The 20,455-nt window shown below is 39.8% G+C and overlaps 1 protein-coding gene across 7 annotated transcripts in view; it reads left to right on the top strand.

Moving 5' to 3' along the window:
• The window catches only part of ICA1 (islet cell autoantigen 1), a 76,484-nt gene extending 59,939 nt beyond the window's left edge, over window positions 1-16,545 (top strand). For 2 of the 7 annotated variants that reach the window (XM_030009643.2, XM_030009642.2), the window contains 5 exons: window positions 1,922-1,984; window positions 2,116-2,172; window positions 6,053-6,334; window positions 11,442-11,537; window positions 13,321-16,545. In XM_030009643.2, coding sequence (XP_029865503.1) covers window positions 1,922-1,984; window positions 2,116-2,172; window positions 6,053-6,334; window positions 11,442-11,537; window positions 13,321-13,442 — 620 coding nt within the window. In that variant the 3' untranslated portion in view covers window positions 13,443-16,545. The remainder of the gene's footprint in view (window positions 1-1,921; window positions 1,985-2,115; window positions 2,173-6,052; window positions 6,335-11,441; window positions 11,538-13,320) is intronic. The other 5 variants (XM_030009636.2, XM_030009637.2, XM_030009638.2 and 2 more) reach the window with 5 other exon arrangements.
• The last annotated feature ends 3,910 nt before the right edge of the window (window positions 16,546-20,455 follow it).

Below are 20,455 nucleotides of genomic sequence, written 5' to 3' on the forward strand. Positions count from 1 at the left end.
CCTACAATTGCTTAAGTCACCCTGTTAATTATTGTTGGGTTTTGGGGGTTTTTTTTTTTGTAATAATGATACAGTATTAGGACTTTTCCAGTGTTTTGAGGTTTTACCCATTTTGCAATTAATTAGATCAGATATCTCTTTGACAAGATATTTTAATATTCTTGGGTACAAAATCTGACTTATATTTTCTTAACAGATGTTTTCTAGAATCTCAGTTAGTTATGGGCTGTAAAATATTTCACTGTTGTCCATAATAGAAATACCTTGTTCTGTCTCTTTCTCTATCGCCCCTAAAAGGAATTGAAGTATTTTGGAATACTTCTGCCTGCTCTGCTACCATTTTTCCATCTCCATACACTAGTTGGTCTGTGCCATTGCTAAGATTTTTTTTTTTTCCTTAAAGTACTCTGTACATACTAAAGTAATACAGATGTAGTGCTACTAGTGATGGAGCTGTGTTTCTTCTTAGTTTTCCTTATCAACTGCTTCTACTTCATAACTTCCAATTTTTTATCACTTGCTCTCCATTTTCCCTTAATATACTATGGATGTTTTTAAGATTGGCTCCATCATGTTTACCTCTGAACTAAGGCAGGCTTTCAGCAACAGTTGTACTTTTTTCATCACAGAATTGTAGCCATCCGTATCCCACCTTTCATGAACTTCTCTTTCTGATTTCTATTTTTTTTCCCCTCTGCCAGTCAGTTTAGGGTTGGGTTTTTCCCCTTTAGCTTTATGTACTGTCATTTTACAGAAGCATCATGTATGTTTGTCCATGTGTGTTTGTGCCTCTCCTATGTATATCTATATAGAGTGTAGTCAGATGTGATCATGGGTCCTTAAATGACCAGCTGATCCTAGTGCTGGTAACACATTTCTGTCATTGTCCTAGTAAAGCCTTGTTAAAACAATATGATTCAAACAGCAGGCTGTTCTGTTTCATTTAGTTCTGAACACACCTTGAAGTTTCTCTTGAAAGGGTTTGGCATTCAATTTTTATTCCCCTATAGAAAATTTTATTTCTCCTTTCCAGCCTCAAGTTTGAGGCTTCCAGCAGATCTGCCTTCCAGTTCTGGCAATACTGTGACCGACCCTTTCACTTGCCTTTAGAGCTACAGCCTTAGCTGTCTAGAAGCTAGATTTCCTCAACAGTTAATGGGGAGAGAAAGGCATGTTCAGCAGGTAACTCATCCCTCCTGTTTTGCTACATATCTTAAATGGAATTAATCACCTGAGGGAGGTGTCTTTCTCTTCACCGATAGACAGAATTTAGATGATTGTTTTGACTCCATGTCTAATCTAAGAAACTTGCTCAGAACTTAATGTATTTACAGTTGGGGTGCGGTGGTGTTTTTTCAGCTCTGATAGCCTATAACCCTGAGCTATACATTTTCCCTCCTATTGGTGTTAGTCCATTTATTTTCCTGCAGGACAAGAGGTGCTGTTACTTATATTCTGACCTGGGGTGCTTTGGGGGAAGATTCCTTCTCCCCATTCCCAGAGTTGGTGTCATGAGGAAGAATGTATTGTCAAGGAAGGTGATTTAGGGAGTGATGAGGTTTGGGCACGTTTGTGCTCTCTCCTAGTCTGTGTAAGTACAAGCTTCTAAAGAAGTGTGTCTGCTTCTGGAGGACAGCAGAGACCTGTCTGATTCTTGCAGTTGACTCACTTGGGTGCACTCAGGCTGGAGATGGGCTACTGTGGCAGGTGGAGATTCAAAGGAAGATCCCGCCCAGGTTATTATTCAGAAATTTGCCTAACTTCTTAGAAATGTTTATATCTGGTCTTTCATCCATAGCGACCAGGTTCCTTTTAAACACGAATACCAACAACCATTGCATGTTGATCTTATGGTGACATTGTTTATAAGCATGGTCTTCTGCCAGGTACAATTTGACATGTTTATGGATCTTGATTACAGCTGACAATGGCAAGGATATCATATCCACATTACAAGGAAATTGTAACCACAAGCAGAACTCAGGTGAAGAGACTTAAGAAAACTACCTTTAGATGTATACATACTGATTGTCAGTGTACTGCATATCTTCCTTTGTGGCTTTTCTTTTTTTTTTTTTTTTTTTTTTTTTTTTTTTTTTTTTTTTTTGCTTTTAGGTGCCATAGATGACTTGTTAGACCTGCAACCTGAAGAAAATGGTATGAAACATTTGTGTATGTCTGTTTCATCTCCTTTTCAATTACAGGCACCAATTATAATTTTAATCTTAGATCTTAATTGTTTTCATAATCTGAAAGGTTGAATGAAATTATTCAGCTGCAGTATTTAAACAGTGTTAAAGGAAACTCAACTTCATATACATGCAGAGGAACTATTCCTGACATTGTAATATGAAGCAAACCTTACTGGGGATAAAATGCCTTGTGAGAGGTGATTCAAGGACCAGACTATACAGTATTTGCCGCACTGAAGTAGGTTCCACTATAAACCATACCCCTCCTATAATGTTTCACAAACTTTTCTTTTTGGTTCTTTAAGTTGTTGTATCACAAGCCTTGGCAATACAGTAGTAACTGCAAGATTTTATATTAGAAATGTACATATCAGACAGAAATTATTTAGTCCTCTTAAAACCATATAAGAACTGGTGACTTCTTTCAGCCAGATAGTTAATTAAATCTGCTGTGCTGTTCTCATACACACATGAGAAAGCAATCTTTCATTCCAGGCTCTACTCCTAACCTTACACTTTTGTAAGATCCATGGCAGCTCAAGGGGATGTGCTGGTTTTTTCCAAAGGGTACTGTTTTACCATGTAACATATGAAAGATCTGACTAAAAGTTTTATATTGAGTTTTCATATGCAGTAAGAGTATTGCCCATAATTTCTCGTTTGATTTTTCACTCATATACCTCAGAAGAATGAGTAAAAAAAACTTCAACAACAAAAACAACTCTGGCAACTCAAAAAGCAAGTAAAGAAACAGAGAAAAAAATCCCTTTGTGCGGTTTAGACAGTCAGACTGAGAGTGTCATTTGGGGTATTTAAGGCACTGCCTTCATGGTAGGTAAGGAAGAGAGCATTTGCAAACACCTCGACTTTGGATTTGCCACAGGCAGTCTCTTGCACTGTGGGGAAGTTACCCATGAAGGCAGAAACAGGGAAAGTTCCTCAGCTGCCTGTGTAGAAGCAGCCCTAATCTGTGGATAGATAAGGTAGTGATGACTTCTTTTCTGTGGTTAATAAAAAAGGTCAGTGCATGTCTGATAGTGGCATTTTTTCTTCTGGTTTTCCCCTTACTCAGTTCCATTCCTTGTTGGACCTTCACAGTGGAGATACAGATAATGCATACAATTACTGGTCATACAAGTTTAGCTATGTCAGTTAGAAGGCTATGGGTTTTTTTAGTCAAATAGTTAAATCAATACGAAAACAGTTGTGCGGCAGCTACATCAGATAATAGTGCTTATGTTAATGTTACAATATCAGCTATTTACCCTAATTTTACACACTAGCTAGCTTTAGGCTAATGAATATTGTATTATTTTAAGCGAAGCAGTATAGTTAGAGGTACCCTTTCGTGTGTGTTTCAGAAGGAGGTCTTTATCCTGTGTTTCTGATCATGTATGGTTGGAAATATTTTTAGTTTCTCTTCCCGTTTATTTTCTTTTAAATACCATCAAAACGAGGCATGTTTGCAAAGGAATATGGCCATTGCTAGAGGCTTGTTCAAACAAGTACAAAAAAGAATATAGTAACATTGTTTTTTCAGTGTTTTATTGGGAGTTTTGGGGTTTTTTTCATGGACATTTATAAGGTTGGGGCAGCATGTGCAGACAAAAAAAGGATTTTGACTGTGAAAATGGGCAGTGAAAACAGAAACAGGAAAAGAAGTAATAGAAGATTTATGGGTGAGGTGAGAAAGTCCGTATCATTCTAGTAATCTAGCAGAGATACCACATGAGTAATATCTCAATAAGCAAGACTGGTTTCAAGATAACCTTTATTGAAAACAAGAGTAGAACTTACTGTTGCTTACTTGAGGTAGCCTGAGCATAAGCACCACCCTATCCTCCTCTGCCCTGGGAGTCATTGTCCCCGCAGTAAGATCAGAAAAACTGCTGAGACAAGAAATGTGTCACTCCTGATATCTGGTGGTCGTATGCACTACAGCAAGATCTAACTGCTCTTCAGATGTAAAGCTATGTGTTGTACTCTCTCCCCTGGTAAAAATGGGACTACTGCAATGGGATACCCAGATGAAGCAGAGCTTTGCTTTGAGCTGTGTCGCTGCAAAGCTGCTGTTCCATTATAGGTCATTTGTGGTTAGGTACAGTGTTGACGGTATGTCTTAGCAGATCTGTTACTAATGATGCTCCCTTTGCATCTCACCCTGCAAGCCTTCCAAGTTCATGAAGGGGCCTCCTGAAAGCAGCTTTGAGGTGGTGATGCCCCATAGAGATCAGAGTTCTTAAGTGCCTTTGAAATAGCAGGTGTGTTTCCCCTACGGAAGGATTTACCCCTCTGCCTCACCTGCTGAATACCTTGGGGGAATTGTAGGTGCTTGGGCAACATTAACATTCTTTGCTGTTTATCTGAAGATGGGAAAGCAGCCTGAAAATTCATGAGAACAAATTGTTTTCTATGGTATTTTAGTGAGAGTCTAGTGGGAACATCAGGAGAATTGACATGTTTATAATGTTTCTATATCTAATTTTTGGGCCGTGTCAGGGAGTACAGAGGTATATAAAAATGTGAATTAGAAAAGAGCTGAATCTCAGGGCTGACTTCAGTAATGAATAAAAAACTTATATTATGTGTCGGTTTATTTGTTTCTTAGTATGTGGGTGTGTATGCTGACTCATCAGCCTATTTTAAAACACAGTTTTGTGCTTTTTTTTTCTCCTCTGACTCAACTTCAGCCATTTCATTATAACGTATTACAGCTATTAAAAGGGAACTTTCCTGAGAAGGCTGTTGCATTTAAATAAAATGGCCTGTTGCAACCACTTTGCTATTATCAATCTTTTATCCCGACCCAAAAGGGTTAAAAATATCTTTGCAAGTTGTATGCAACTTGGAGAGCTCAGCTGATCTACCGGAACTTTGGAAAACTAAAGTTGCTTCTGTGCCTTACCACAAGTTTGAAACAAACATAATTAAGATAAACTGATCTGGCTTTCAGTAACATAACATTATCAACGTTGTTAACCACCATTTTTGTCCCTGCATACTTCCACAGTGGAGCTCTAAATGTTTCCACGTAAAATAACACTTGGGGTTCCTTGATACTTCTTTCACTTTCCAAATATTTTGTAAGCTAGAGAAAAAGGATTATGATCCTGGTTACAAATTTCATGTATTTTATATAACTATTTAACATTTCTAAAATAGGAAGAAAACTGTTTTTAAGGAGTAATGGCTCAAGTGATCTAAGAGGTTCTTCAGCTGCAGTTCTAGTGCTAGTAAAACTAGCAAGGCGAATCAGAAGGAAAGTGGTCCCAGTTCTTTCTCAGCAGCCTAAGAGAGGAAAAAAAAGTTACTACAGCATTGAACAGTGTAGAAATCTCACTCTGTGTAAACTGTTCTCATGGGGAAATACCCCAATAATTCAAGCATTGGTCAGAAGGTCATAAAGGTGATCTGAAGTATGTTCTCACAAAATTCTAGAATAATACCAACCCTTACTTATTTTCAATTGATACTAATCCTTTTTTTTTTTTGACAGTTTTATATAATGCTTCAAAAAGCAACATAAAAGTAGTCTCCTCCAATGTTTTAATTATTAGACTATGTAATGATTTTGGTGTGGAGTTTAATAGAATTTTAAGCATATTCGTAGTATTGTTTTTAAAGAGAAATGAGTCTTAACAGCAGTGAGGTTATCTAAGATAATTAAGGAATTATTTGTTGCATAAGCTACAAGCCCAGATGTCCAAGAGAATTGGGTCTAAAAGAGAAAACAACAAATATTCACGCAAAAATACTCCATCTCACTTAACATACAAAACCTAGATTGGATATGTTTAAAAGGTTCCTTCTTTTCTTTGTCAAAAAAAATTATTTCTCTTGACTCTCTTGTTCTGAGACAGCTTCGAAGGATCAGTTTGTGAGGTCCTTGGAGTCAGAACCTGGTGATAAGGATGACATGGTATTACTGAATGAGATCCTCAACGCTTCTTCCCTGGACGAGGGGGAATTCAGCAAAGAGTGGACAGCAGTTTTTGGACAGGTTGCACTTGCTGATCTCACCATGAACTCTTCAGCTGGAGATGTGGAGAATACTTCATCATCTGTGGCACCAACACCATCAGGCTACTTGCCCTCACAGCTGTTAGACCAAAACATGAATGACTTGCAGTCATCTTTACATGGTGAGAGCTTATCTTGTTCTGTTAGGGTTTTGGGTTTAGGTTTTAGAGTATGGTTTTCTGCTATGTAGAAGCGTGGTGACAGCTTGTGTTGTGCCATAGCTGCAGAAACCCTCAAGTTAAAGCAGAGTGTGGCCTGGAGAAAAACATGTGACTAGCATATTTGTTTTTCTAGCCCTGCTTATTCAGTGTTTGTGAATGAAGTACGCTAAAACCTGAAGTCAAAATTACTGTCTTGAATGTTTTCATTGAGCTTCCTGAAATGTTCTGTAGGCCTTTGAGATTTATTTTTTTTTCTGTAACAGAAAATCTGTTTGAGTGGGTTTTACTGTTTAAATCACAACTGCTGTCTGTTAAGCGGCCAAAGAACCAAAAATGATTACTGTCTTTTGTCTGGGAATACTATTGCTAAACAACTTAGTGAAAATCAGTTGCATTCATTCGTTTTCTATTTTTTTCAAAGCATCCCATACTGTTGCATGTAGGGATATGGGTAAGGTAGAATGGGTTGTCTCATCCTAGCAACAATACAGGTGGATTCCTCTTCTAGGCTGGTTATCTACTGATGCAACTCTTTCTCTCCCCTTTCTTCTATGCAATTCATTTTCTTGGGTTTTCCAAGCTGCTGGTGGGGGAGAGAGGAGAGGAAAGAGGGGAACTGGGGCAGAGCTTTCCTGCTGCTGCTTTGGCCTTGAGGAAGGGAGGGAGAAAGGCAGGCTGGGGATACCCAGCCAGCAGCAGCTACCTTTGTCTTCCACACAGTCTGGCTAGATTTCTCCTAGGGCTTTGCAAGCTGGAGGAGGACCTTGCCTTTTTGGGCTCTGTCCCAAGTCATTTAAATCTCATTTGGGGAAGAGTGATGTAGGAAAGACTAGCAGACTGACTCCATCCTGAAGACTACTTCGTGGAACCCATGCAGCTGGTACAATCATACATGATGTAAAATGACCTGTGACGTTTTGGCAAGAATAAGAAAGTCGAATTTACCTTATAATTAATAGTTATCATCACCCCCCCTAAAGCAAGATATTTGGGTTCACTGACTTCAACGCTTAGATGGAAACTGGGAGAGTGACATTTGTAATGATGCAGTTTTAGTTGTATTTTTATGATAAGATACATGCATATATGAGTATGATTGATAGAGTGAAGAGGGGACTGGAAGAGTGTAGGATTTGACCTCATAAAATTTGAGCTAAAAAAATCATGAGGTTTAGTCATTGCATTGTCAAATTAAACAGTTTTTGACAAGAAGCAGACACGGTATCTATTGAAAGGGGGAAAAAGGAACAATGAAAAACGCCTTTCTTGATACAGAGACATAAACAGATTTTAAGCAAATTACTGAAAATAGCAGTAGAACTACTATGGGATTGATTTTTTTTTTTCAGAGTTTTTACATATTTTTAAATGTAAACGTGTTTTTGAAGGAAAAATATTTTTGAGGTGTAAATGGCAAACAGGGCTGGGTATCCTTTCTGAGGCTGTTATTGCTCTCATTTGCACAAGACACTGACATTGGCTGCACTGTTAGCACTTCAAAGTCAGAACTCGGGTATGTTGCATTCAATGAACACTAGAAATGGTAAATCCATTCCTGTCAATGTGGTATCCCAAAATCTTTTTTAATAAGAAAAAGAATAAATCTGTATTGGAAGAATAAAATATGTTGATGTTTTCAAATGGATTTCCAAGGGTTTGGCAGAAGATCATGGTAATTGATCTACTGGCATTTGAAAAGTCAGAGCTAATCAGCTGAATGATTGCATCTTATAATGAGCATGTTCCCAGCTGACTCTAGTTGCCAAGTAAAATGTATTATTTAAACTAACTTTCATAGACTATTCTTAAGTTTTTTGTTTCTTATTTTTTAACAGAAGGTAAAATCTTGTCCATTTTATATCTTGTGAAATCTCAGCTTTAATCTTAAACTGCATTTCGTTTCACTTCACAGCACTTCTTTCATAATTTGACCTTATCAATACATTTGGGAACAGAGGTGGGGGTGTTTAACAAAATACTAACTGCAGTATAAATATATCTAAACATACAAGTTGGAAATATTAGAATATATGAATTATGGGTATTTTTACTGAAGACTTGTGATACATCTCCTACACTTTTTTTTCCCCCTAATTAGTATGATTGCTTAATAATTATTCAGTGTGAGGTGCTACACTGGAGCCTCGATGTTGCATACTTCCTGTGTGAATTTGGCCTTAAGACCATAAAGATTCTTAAAACTCACATGCTTAACTTTAAGCACATTAACTTTTCTATTAACTTCAGTGGGATTACTTACTTACTTTACGTTAAGCACGCTCATAAATCTTTGGGGCTTTGTTTTCTCTCTGCCTCAGATCTTAATCTGTAAAACAGGCACAATGCTATGCAGGTTATAAACTGTTACGGTCAGGAATTCCCAGCTCAGAGTTTTCTCTGGCTGTATTTATAGGCAGGATCTAGCACAATGGGACTTTGAATTGCTGTGGGACTACCAGGTGCTGGTTTAAAATACATATAAATGTGTGTGCGTGTGTATATATATATTAGAAACAAAGCATGCTCCCAACAAATCTTTTAGATTCTCCTCTAGATACAGCTTTGTAGGTTGGTTGCCTTCCCACTTTTTCAGAGAGAGCATTGGCTCTCTCTTTCATGATGTTTACGGCCTCATTTACTTCCTTACTCATACCACTAAGGGCTCCTCTTCCCTACATGTGCATGTATTCTAGTTGGTAAGAAAATGTGCAGCTTACCATTTCCATTTCTAAATTTAATTGTGGTAACGTTTGTGAAGATGCTAGCTGAAAAGTAAGCTCTTTGGTTTCCTTGCTGTCTTGGCAATAATCTTTTGTCTAGTCACGTAACAAAGCCATCCTGTGAACAGGCAAACCAGAACAGGCTTAGGGCTGACAACTGCTTTCAAATTGATAGCCTGCAGTTTGTTTTTGAAAGGCAAAGTTGTTCTCTGTAGCTTGCTGTGAGTGGACACTAAAAACATAATTCATGAAAGCGTTTAATAAAAATTCTGTGTCAGTCTTTCCCAGAACCTTCATAGATGGACAAGTTCATTACAAAAACATCACACATCTTCTGGAACATTTTTGGTTGGATGTTTTTGTTGCCGTTGTTAGGTTCTTTTTGTTTCCTAAGTGGTGCTTGAGCTTCCTGCGTTCCAACGAACAGAGAACCAGACCACAGCATCTCTCAGGGACGTTCTACTTACCAGGCCTTAGTCCAGGGACTCAAAAGGAGGGCTCCAAAGGAGTTAACTGGTCTGCGGTGTTTCGCTCTGTGGTCTGCGAGTCACATCAGTGTAAATGAACATCAGTGAGGTCTCGGGGAGCCAACTCCTGATCTCACTGAAGTCAGTGGGACTTGCACAGAAAGTTTCCGGGCAGCACTCCCATTCATTTCTATGAAATTAGGATTTGGCCTTATTCGCTTAAGCCACTCAATTTATCCATTGCTATCCATTGACGTATTAAAACACTTTCTTGCAATACATCTCCAAACAAATGAAGGCATTACAGTTTTCTGTAGTTGTGTGTAATGTCCTCTGCCATTCTCCTCTTTTGTAACACAAGCAGAGAAAATGCCTGGAAAAGTATGTCATTCTGAAGTGTTAATGCCATACTTTTCATTATTTATGATTCAAATGTGCTTATTTGAAAGATTAAACTCTAAAATCTCATTTTTGGGGGGCACAGGCTAGCTCATAAGCCTTTTATCACCTTTGCCTAGAACAAATATATGTGAACCCTCTGCATCCAGATTTAGAAGCAGTTTTCGGTTTGTTTCCTTAGAGACACGGAGGATGTTTGTAGCTTTAAATTTCCTTCCTAATTCATGTGATTTTTATAGAAACACTCTTCTTGCCTCTTTTTAATAACACAGCTTGGGCGTCAGACCTTTTATAGTCAAGGTAAGATCAGAGAGTGATGAGAATAATCTACTGGAGAAAGGAAGGGTTTGTGTGACCTACATGGCTATTACCGTAACTGTCAGGACACTGGGTACCAGTATCTGACAGGGGTCTCAAAAGAGGAGAAAGTAAGGGGAGGAAGGACAAAGAGAGTAGAAAAGGATGTGAGAGCATGAACTTGTAGAAAAAAGAGACTGAATAAGGAAATGCTAACTGTGTGCACAGGTGACTATCCTGTTTGTGATACTGCAGAATTAGATACGCTAGATCCCTGAGATGGATGGATAATTGATCAGGCCACACTTAAAGGAGATATTATTGAAATCAGAAATACGACCTCCAGTCCTCTGAATGTGATAAAGCATAAGAATTTAAATATCTTAAGCCAGGGACAAAAATGCTCCATTTTTTCCTAATGTGTTTCCAGGGTACACCACCCCTAGTTCATTTTGCCAGCCTAGCTCATCTGGCCTCATTAACTGTATTTATCATTACTCTTTTGTGGCTGTGGAATATGCATGTAGGAACAAAAAACTGTGAATACTCAGTTTCACTTCTTCCTGCATAGTTACTCTCTTCTCTGCTGAGAAGATCCTTCCAAATGAAGAACAAAAAAATACTCCATTAAAACCTAATGTTAACTTAGTAGTGCATCTTGAAGTAGTGCGTCTTGGATTTAATTCTTCAAAGTGTTTTGCAAGAAATTATTTTTTTCAGAATTAATAATTTCATTTCAAAATTAACTAAAAATTCTCTGGTCACTAAATACGGGGTTTTTTGAATAGCTGATGTAATGAAAGTCTTTGGAACTGTAAAAGTAAAGAAAGGTGGAAAAAATGTTTAGTATGTGTGATATTTTCACCCAAATGTAAGTGATATTCTTCTCCCTACAGCTATGCTTGACTTGATTACTCTACTGGCCTTTTTGTAAGCAAGTATTAGCTGTGATTGGATAAAAGAAACAAGAAGGGATCTTTTTTAGCCAGGTTAAAGGCTTGAGTTGCCTGAATCTGGAGATGATGAAACTGATCCACAGATACTCTCTTCTTAAAAATGTTGCTTGTCTGCAGCATCTGACTGCTGATTTCTTGTGTACGAGGAAAGATATGAACAGCCATAAACATAATATTCTGCTTCATGGTAATTCTTCATGCTAATGCTGCTGTATTATTGAATTTTTAGGATGGGCAGCTGACAGTGTGAGCCCACCATCTATACCACAGCCAACACAGAAACCAAACAGCCTGAACGTGAATGCTAACAAGACACCAGTGAAAGGTGATAGTCGTGTATTTTTTCAGTTACTTTGCTTTTCCTTTTTAGCTGTGACTTTTGTATCTTTCCAGTCTTGTCAGTTACTCTATCATAATAAAAGCTATTTTTGTAGTAGTTGCATGTCAAGAATCTTGTGCTCACTAATGAATTACTGTTTCAGTGTTGATTATGTGTATGATGTATGTGTATTTTTTTGGTAGCCTTCAGTACTTACTAGTAGTATATCAAAAGAGTAATTTACTATATAATGAGGGAGCTGAAACTACAGTTTCTTTTACTACTTTAATTTTGAGTCACACAGAATAGCATCTGCATGCACTTTGTCTAAGCTAAACTGTTTTGAAGCTGTAGGAGGACACTGTGGCTAAAATATGGGCTACTGATAAGGCACAAGAGCCCTACTTGCAAATTTTGTTGATAACATACATCATATCAGTAATCATCTGTTTGAAACTTAATTCACTTCTTGTAACTGAGCCAAGAGTGTGTAGTCCTGCCATCTACTGAGACAAAGCCCCACTGATTTTGACTAGGGTTTTCTGGATAAGTGAACCAGAAATATGTTGAATCCTTATTGCCAGTTTGTAGCCTATTCTGTGCATTCGCATTCAGTCAGAAGCTATGTCCAAGATGTTCAGTGCAGAAGAAAGGAGCGACATGTATTCCTTCCCCTGCCTCCCAGGATTAAAAGACTGGTATTTTTCAGCTCAGCAGAAAAAAAGAGGGTTAAGGTGTTTTTGAAACTGATTTGGAAACGAGTGTGATACCACAGCCACAGTACCTTCACCAGAAAATGGAACAGCCTTCAGCTACTTTGAAATCTGTGTTTATGAAAGTGGCAGATACTCCGGCCTTGCAGACACCAAGATTAAAGTCATGCCAGGTGGAGCCTATTTTGTCCGTAAATTCCTTGTGTCACAAAGAATGCTTTCACGCGATGTTGTATCTCTGAGTGGAAAAGCATGTCTTATTTCACTATCACTGTAATACATGTTAAGCATAGGGTCACAAAAAAATAAAGCAAGTGGTGATGTACCTTTTTTATAGCAGCCAAAGTTGTCACTGCTTTAACCTGAACATCTGCCTTGTTGGAATAAGGGAAGGTAGGAGACCTCTGTGAAATCTTTATGTCAATATAGACACATAGATGCAATAGTCCAGCTGCTGTTGGAACATATTCCTGGTTCACATTTTTTTATATGCATCAAAAAAATACACCCTAATACTAGAAGCTGTACTTGGGACTGGCTATCAGATGTACCCCCTCTCACTCCAGCCAATACCTTCCCCTTAAAACTTCATTCCAGATGGGTAATGACCCTGCGTGGTCATATACAGGGGGGGACAGAACAGTCACATGAACTGGATTTAGGCAAAGGAATTTAGTCCTGTAAGAAAGGTTGAAAGTAAAATTTGCCTTTACTTTCCTTTTACTTTTTTCAGACAGGCAGGTGCACACACAAATAAAATACCTTTCATGAAACAAAGCTAGACAGAGTGAGATTGTTTCTATTTTTAATTAAAGTGTTCCTGTACTTATCATGGCAGGAGCCATATAAAATACACAGGCAGACAGATGTAAAACATTAATTCTTACTAAAGTTCCATATTCTGTTAAAGGTAGTGTTTTAAAATGCCATCACTCATTCCGATTTCCTTGTCAGAAGTGCTCTTAGTAATAAATTAATAGCATGGCATTTGTTTGACCTCAGTCAAACATTCAGTCAGTTTTGCTTTAAAATAGTTGACAACTCTGTACTGTTTGTTTTTTTTTTTTTTTTCCCAGAACCTACAAAGAATCCTAAGGACTTGACTGCCTGGTTCAGTCTCTTTGCAGACCTTGACCCATTATCCAATCCTGATGCTGTTGGGAAAACTGATAAAGAACATGAATTGCTTAATGCATGAGTCAGCTGCCTATGGTAACTCACATTCTTCCATTCATCAACACTATTTTGAGGTTTAAAAAAACTAAATGAAAATTAGTATACTGTTGTGAAACTATAAAGTATGTGCCATGATAATAAAACTAAAGGGAATGAATCCCCTTTTATATAGGTACAGTTATTTGCTCTTGTTTTGTATAAAGAGTTCGCATTTATTTTCTACGTGGATTTACAAAAATGAGGTTAAAAATTAGGGCAGATTTCTTGCCAAATTAGATTATCTGCTGAAACACTGTCTTTGCCTGAGGTGATGCGGAGCTAACGCTGGAGTGAAATACAAATTGCAAACCTATTTTTTTATAATGTTTCTTGAGTAAATAAAAAAAAATCATGTAACTGAGGGGGCTGCATGAGTCAAACATCTATCATGTATATAATCTATATATTACTGCTACGTTAAGATGTCAACTAAATTTGTTTTGTTAGTACTCACAGTGAAAAACCTGTGCTGGGGCTAATTATTGAAGAAATACTTTTGGGTCTGTGCAGCCATGGAAGTTGTGCCCTTTCTGATTTAACTTACTAGACAAACTGCACTACATAAACAGAAGTCATGCCCAGCAGGCTTCTTTTCTGAGGTTTTTCTCCATTGCACCAACAGAATATGCACCTGTTTGCAGAAGTTCCTTGCAACTGATGCTTTACCATGCCTTCAAAACATTTGTATTTCTTTTCGGAGTATTTTTCATCCACTTTATTTCTGAAGCATGTGTTATTTTGAGCTTGTTGTGACATTAACTCTTTAATAAAATGATTTTGACAAAAAAGACCTTTTATTCCCACTGGAATGCTGGTGTGCTGTTGAATTGGTACATAACAAGCATTTGAAGATAAAACATATGACCACTTTTTAGACAGTACCTAATAATTAATATCATTGCCTCATGCTGTTTCTGAATAGTAACCCAGTAGGACAGTAAGAAAATTTGAACTCACTCAGTGTCCCTTTGCCTCCCCACTCTCATTTTACAGCAAAGGAAGGTAAAAAGGATGTGTCAGCAGCCACTTAAGATCATAAATTCTGCATATTTGCTCTATGTACTGTATAAGACCTACTTTGCAATTTATTGTATTATTTGGACTTTTTTAGTTCAGTTAATTTTCCTTTTACGTTGGTTAAGTTTTTCACTACCAGTTAACTGTACACTCAGTTAATCCTTGCCTCATGGTCTATTAGATAACTAAGTACCTGCATTGGAAACATGACAATAACTATATAAACATAGAAGTTAACCAAACTGACCTGCTGCTTCTTGAATGGAGCAGAACATAATTTGACGGCTGCACTGAGCAGCATTAATGTGTTTGATACCTCCTAGGTAAAAAGCTACATGCTATCAGTAGTTGGGGGGGGTTGGACTGACTGGAGTTCATCTGACTGAATCCTCAGCAAGTTTTAAATAAATACCTCTGTCCAAAACTGTAGTGTTCAAAAGCCCACCCCATAGCCTGGAAGTCTCAAGGTACTCAGTTTTTGCCAGAGAAGTTCTTCAGATGTTTAGCAGCATATTTTCACATTTTTTGTATGGCTTGGTCTTCCCTTTGCGCAGTACCCAGCCCAATCAGGTCCCTAGCACCGAGGCTGGTAATTAAGACATGGAAGCTGAGGTGGGTGCCTAACTGTCTCTAAAGATAAAACTTGATTCCTTCCACAGTATTTCCTACTGTTTGGTACTGGCAGCTCCTTGCTCAATAAGCCGTCTTTTCTGGGATGTATAACTTTGTTGAGCATTAGCGGGGAGCCTGAACTCCTGACTTTGGGCTGCAGTCTCCAGCAGTAAATAAGGCATCTACAAAGTGGATTAACTGGGAAATACCTAAGGTTTACGCTGGGGTGCCTTTACTTACACTTGCGAGTGCTCGTTTGCACTCATAACACAGGATGTTTGCCCCAAATCCTCTTCATGTCAAACTGTAATTATCTGCAATGCCAAAAATGTTAGGAGCTCAAGGGATACACAGGCTGCTTTTCAGCCCAGCTAGGTTACCACTGAAATCATTAAACAGATTCTTGCAACTTTTAAGCAATTCTGTGGTTGCTAAACTTGCTATGGATTATGTTTGTTTGTCTTGATAGTTGCTAGAACATTCATGGACAATCACTTTAGCATTTTTAGTAGCTAAAGCAATTAGGATAAAAGCAAAGAGGAGGCCATAGTGACTTCAAAACAGCTAATTAACTGTTCTTCAAGAATCAGAAAAATGTTTGTGTTTGCTTTTTAGGTCACAGATTCTAGACTTCTAAGTTTAAAAAAAAGAAAGTCTCCTGTCTTGAGTGGCACAATTAAGGGCATTGCACAAGTTCAGCTAAAGATGTTCTGAATCCTCATCATGGTTTTAGGTAGAAAACCAGCTGAACGATCATCCCTTTTACACAAGAAACACCATGGCTGCAGGGTTCCCCCCCCCAACTACACTATCAATTAGTTCATATTATGCATTAATTTCTTGTAATACGTAATTTTTGAAATTAACATTAGCTTTGAATTCTTAGTCCTTAGCCTATGCAATTTTTTTACACTTTCAAATGAAAAAAAAAAGGAGCCAAAAGTATTTAAAAGAGAATTAATTTTCCTTAAAGAAAAGCAATTGAAATCCCTACATACAATGCATTATTGTCAAAAACATTTATTGAAGCTGAAAACTAGAGCAAGAAAGCTAACACCCTGCAAATAGGCATTTTTCAGGCAAAAATCTTAATTACAGAGTTACAAACAATGCTTCCCTACTACTAATGAAGTGTATGGCATGTGTTTCTCGGCAGCCTGGCTGCAGAGCAGCTCCAAGCCCCAGTGCCATCGTGAGAGGATTTTCTGTGATGTGTGTACAGGCTCAGCAGTAGTTGGGACAACAGGGTAGTTCATCATCCTGGTAAAATTACAGATGGATTGTTCTACACACATAACGTTCATCTTGATTTAATATGCTTCATTCCAGTTGCGTATTCTGGTTGAGTAGTGGATTCTTTTAAAATAAAAACAGCTGCAGAGCCCTATGGCAGATGAAAACAGTGGTAATTGATTAACTGTCTTTATCTGGAAGTTTATTAAAGTTGATGTAACTGATTTTGGTGAGTTGAGGTTTCTACAAATCTAAGAACAGCTGCTTCAGGGGAATTGGAGTGTGCGCCTTGGGAATTGAACAGCTCATTCAAAAAACTAAGTAACATTTTCAAGTAGATTTTCTGGCCTTCTTAAGTGATCAGAATTTACTTCCAACATAGCAGAATATGACTTACCTTGTTCCCTTCTGCTGTTTCCACATCCAGCATTGCATGGGCATGACACTGAGGTACTTGAAGCAGGACCACTTGGCCACAAGCAGCCACCTGCCTTCCCCCAACACCCTTTTTAAAATGGGTGCCCTTCAAGTGTTAGGGGCTCCACATGCTAGAAAAAAAAGGACCACCCAAGCAACAAGGTGACTGCGAGTGGAGAAGCAGCAGCAGCTTTGCTCCAGGTAGGAATAGCAGCAGGCCTACAAGCCATGACAGCTCCAGGATCTGAGCTCAAGAGGTTGACCCAGGTGTTGTGCATCATGCTGCATTTTCCTGGGGCCTCTATCACTACCATTTGCCATTTTCCATCACATCCCACTGCAGGTGCCAAGGGATACTGGATGAGCACCACTGAGGAATGAATGGTGGTTGTACTGTCCATGCTTGCTGCTGAGATTATGTGGGGTGAAATAGCCCCAGGGCAAAGGAAGAACTGGAAGGTCCTGTCTTCTCTCAGTGCAGTTCCCAAAGACAATTACTCCGAGTAGCAGCAAGACATTAACATGGTAAATTTGCAGCTGCCAGCATCGGGTCCCTCCTCGCTTTTTCAAGCTCCCTTCCTCTCCTGCCCAGCATGCAGTTACTGCTTCCACCCACTTGGTCCAGCACCCATCTGCTTTCTCCTCCCTGGCAGGGAGGCTCTCAGGCAGCCCAGCAAGGATGAGCTGGGCAGCATAGGGAGGCCCTGCCATGCTGCAGGCTGGGCAGCCTGAGGCCACTCTTGCTCAGCCCATCAGCGAGGACTAGTTGCAGGAGTTGGACTTCCATGGCCAGCCAGGGACCCCGTGTATTTCTAGGGTTTTTTTTAACACTACAGGTGTGTAAGTAACCTGAAGATCAGCTCTCACTGCAACCCCAGCACACTCTCTCATCTAGTGTTTACTGTAAATCCCCCTCTGGTTAGCCTACTTTTACAACTTCTGCTCCTTGTAAATGTCTTATTTTTAAACAAGCCACCATATGGGAAGGCAGGAAGCAGAGCAACAACTAGGCTTGCCAACAGCCGAGCAGCAGAGGGTTTGCCTCTGCTAAGAAGCAGAAACGCTGAGACAGTCTAGCACCGCGTTGGCAAACTAGGTACAAACGAGCTGCTTCCCACTGTTGGGGCTGCCATCCTCGCTCGGCACGTGCTCAGTGCGCAGAGCCCGGCTGTGATGCTGCAGAGCGCGTGAGCCCGATGCCGTGTACAGACACAGAGACTCTCCTGTGACAGTAAACAAGGGTACCATGGCCAAACAGGAACTGCAGGTTCAGCAAGTTTGGCTTTGGGTAACCCATCCAGCCTCCAGCTCCAAGGCAGACTGGCTTTGCAGTCAATCAGACCATTACCCAGGTGTTCATTAACAGTGCTCTCCTAAGCATAAAATTGACTTTTCCCCTCATTGACTAATTAGAAACCAGATAATCTTCCCTTTAAGTAACAGAAGGTATTTGCCTGCATAGGAGCCCACCATGTGAAACCTGCTGGAGCAGGTCCAGAGGAGGGCCACGAGAATGGTCAGAGAGCTGGAGCACCTCTCCTGTGAAGACAGGCTGAGAGAGTTGAGGTTGTTCAGCCTGGAGAAGAGAAGGCTCCAGGGAGGGAGACCTTACTGGGGCTTTTCTGTAAAGGGGGCTTATAAAACAGACTGAGAGAGACTTTTTACCAGGGCCTGAGGACAAGGGGCAACAGTTTTGAACTGAAATAGGGTAGGGTTTAGGTTGGATATAAGGAAGAAACTTTTTATGATGAGGGTGGCGAGACACTGGAACTGGTTGCCCAAGGAAGTTGCAGATGCCCCATCATTGGAAGTGTTCAAGCTCAGGTTGGATGAGGCCTTGAACAACCTGATCTAGTGAAAGATGTCCATGGCAGGGGAGGTTGGAATAGAAGACCTTCAAGTGTCCCTTCTGACCCAAACCATTCTGTGAGTCTATAATGAAGTGAGAAGGCTGCCATTTGCCAGGGAGCAGTGTACACCTCCCATCAACTGCATCAACTTTTAACTCTGTTGTACCATACCAAAAGCTTGATGTGCCCGACCTTGCAATTAATCCGTAGTGGAAGGGTGTGAAGTTTTGGCTTCTTTCAAAAAATTACAAAATTTAAATTAAAAAAAGAGAAGCATGCTGTAGCCTGGAGGTGAAGGTCTGTCTCATTCTACCTGCCAGCTATTTACACTGGTTGCTGTTGGAATCTTTATGGGGTAATGAATACCAAAAAAAAAAAAAAAAAAGAAAAAAAAGAAAAAAGAAAGTAGATAAGGGATTTCAGAAGTGACTGCAGACCTACCTAAGCTGTTAAAGTTACAGCCAGTCTTCTCTTCAAACAACAGTCTTTCATCTAGCCCAGAAACTTGCTCTGTAGGGTGTTTCTTTTATTTTGGACTTCCACAGCTATTATGGCAGTAGGAAAGGCCCCAGGACAGGTGCTGGAAGCCATATGCTTGCTTCATCAACAGGCTGGGGAAAGGAAAACAAAATTTTAAAAGTGCTACACAATTAAATCATCCACCCTGTCTCCATCTAGGTGGGCGGATAACAGCTGGCTGCAGGAAACAAGCATGCTGAATGTAACAGGAGCAGGATCCAACAAGGAAAAAACCAAACTCCTACTATTATTCCAAGTGCAATCCTCAGAATAAACCCTTGACACATAAAATACAGAAATTATAATCATGGGCCACTGAAGTCACTGCTTTGCTGTTAGACCTGCATATTTTTCTGGACTGTTTAGGCAGTCTGTGTGGTCTTCCGTGATCATCTTTGCCTTGACCTTGAGTATGAGAGCCTCAGAACACCAAAGTCTGACAACAGAGAGCAACCCTCACCATGGCAGGGTGATAGTTTAATTCGATTTTTAGAAGACAACAGAGATTCTGAAGAATGAGGCAAGCCCTGGAGGAATTCTTCTGATCTATGGTTCAGCTGGGTCCTGGGCTGATCTGACCTTTCTGCAAGGTTGTCCCTGCATTTGGTGAGAGCAGCCAGGATTGCAAAGGAGCCAGAGGCATGTGAGCTATTCAAGGCTTTTCCCCCAAAATGGCAGCCTATTCTGTTAAGTCACAGAAGCCTGCCCAGGGCTCGGGTCCATGAGCATACCAAACCCATCTAAACGTGGGCCGCTGCCCTGTGGTGTCCTAGCAGGCCTTTTCCAACTGAAAGAAGAGCCTGTAACGGCTCTGATCTGGCTGAAAACTTGGCCAAAAAAAAAAAAGGCAAGGAGAAAAAAAAAAAACCAAACATTTGAGGCAGCAGAGGTCACACAGGCACGTGAGCCTGCGCAGCAGGGAGATGCCGGCGGCGGCAGCAAGCAGCAGCGCTATCGGAGCCCTGGGACAGGGCCTGTGGTCACCTCTGCTCGTCACCAAACCACAGCCAAGCTTACCTGCAAGGTATACACAGCTGTTACTGCTCTTCACGTAGGGAAATAATTCTGAAAAGCCTTAATTGAACACAATCTTCCTTTTGTCAACACTTAACCCTCCCTTCCCCTCCCACGCTGAGCACTTTGCAGCTTTTGCTTTCATTTTTAAGAGAAGTGATCTGGGTTGCCTTGGAAGCAGGAGAGCTCTCGGCTTCACCAGCCTTTGCCACGTTCAGCAGTTGACCTCAGAGAGCGCAGGTCCATCTCACCGCTCACATTTTAAGCCATGGGAATGTTGCCAAAACAAAGCATAAAGGGAAGCAAGATCAAAAAGCAAACAGAGGCATCCAGG

The sequence above is a fragment of the Aquila chrysaetos genome, chromosome 3 (assembly GCF_900496995.4).
Source record: "Aquila chrysaetos chrysaetos chromosome 3, bAquChr1.4, whole genome shotgun sequence".
In the NCBI taxonomy this organism is placed as follows: Eukaryota; Metazoa; Chordata; class Aves; order Accipitriformes; family Accipitridae; genus Aquila; species Aquila chrysaetos.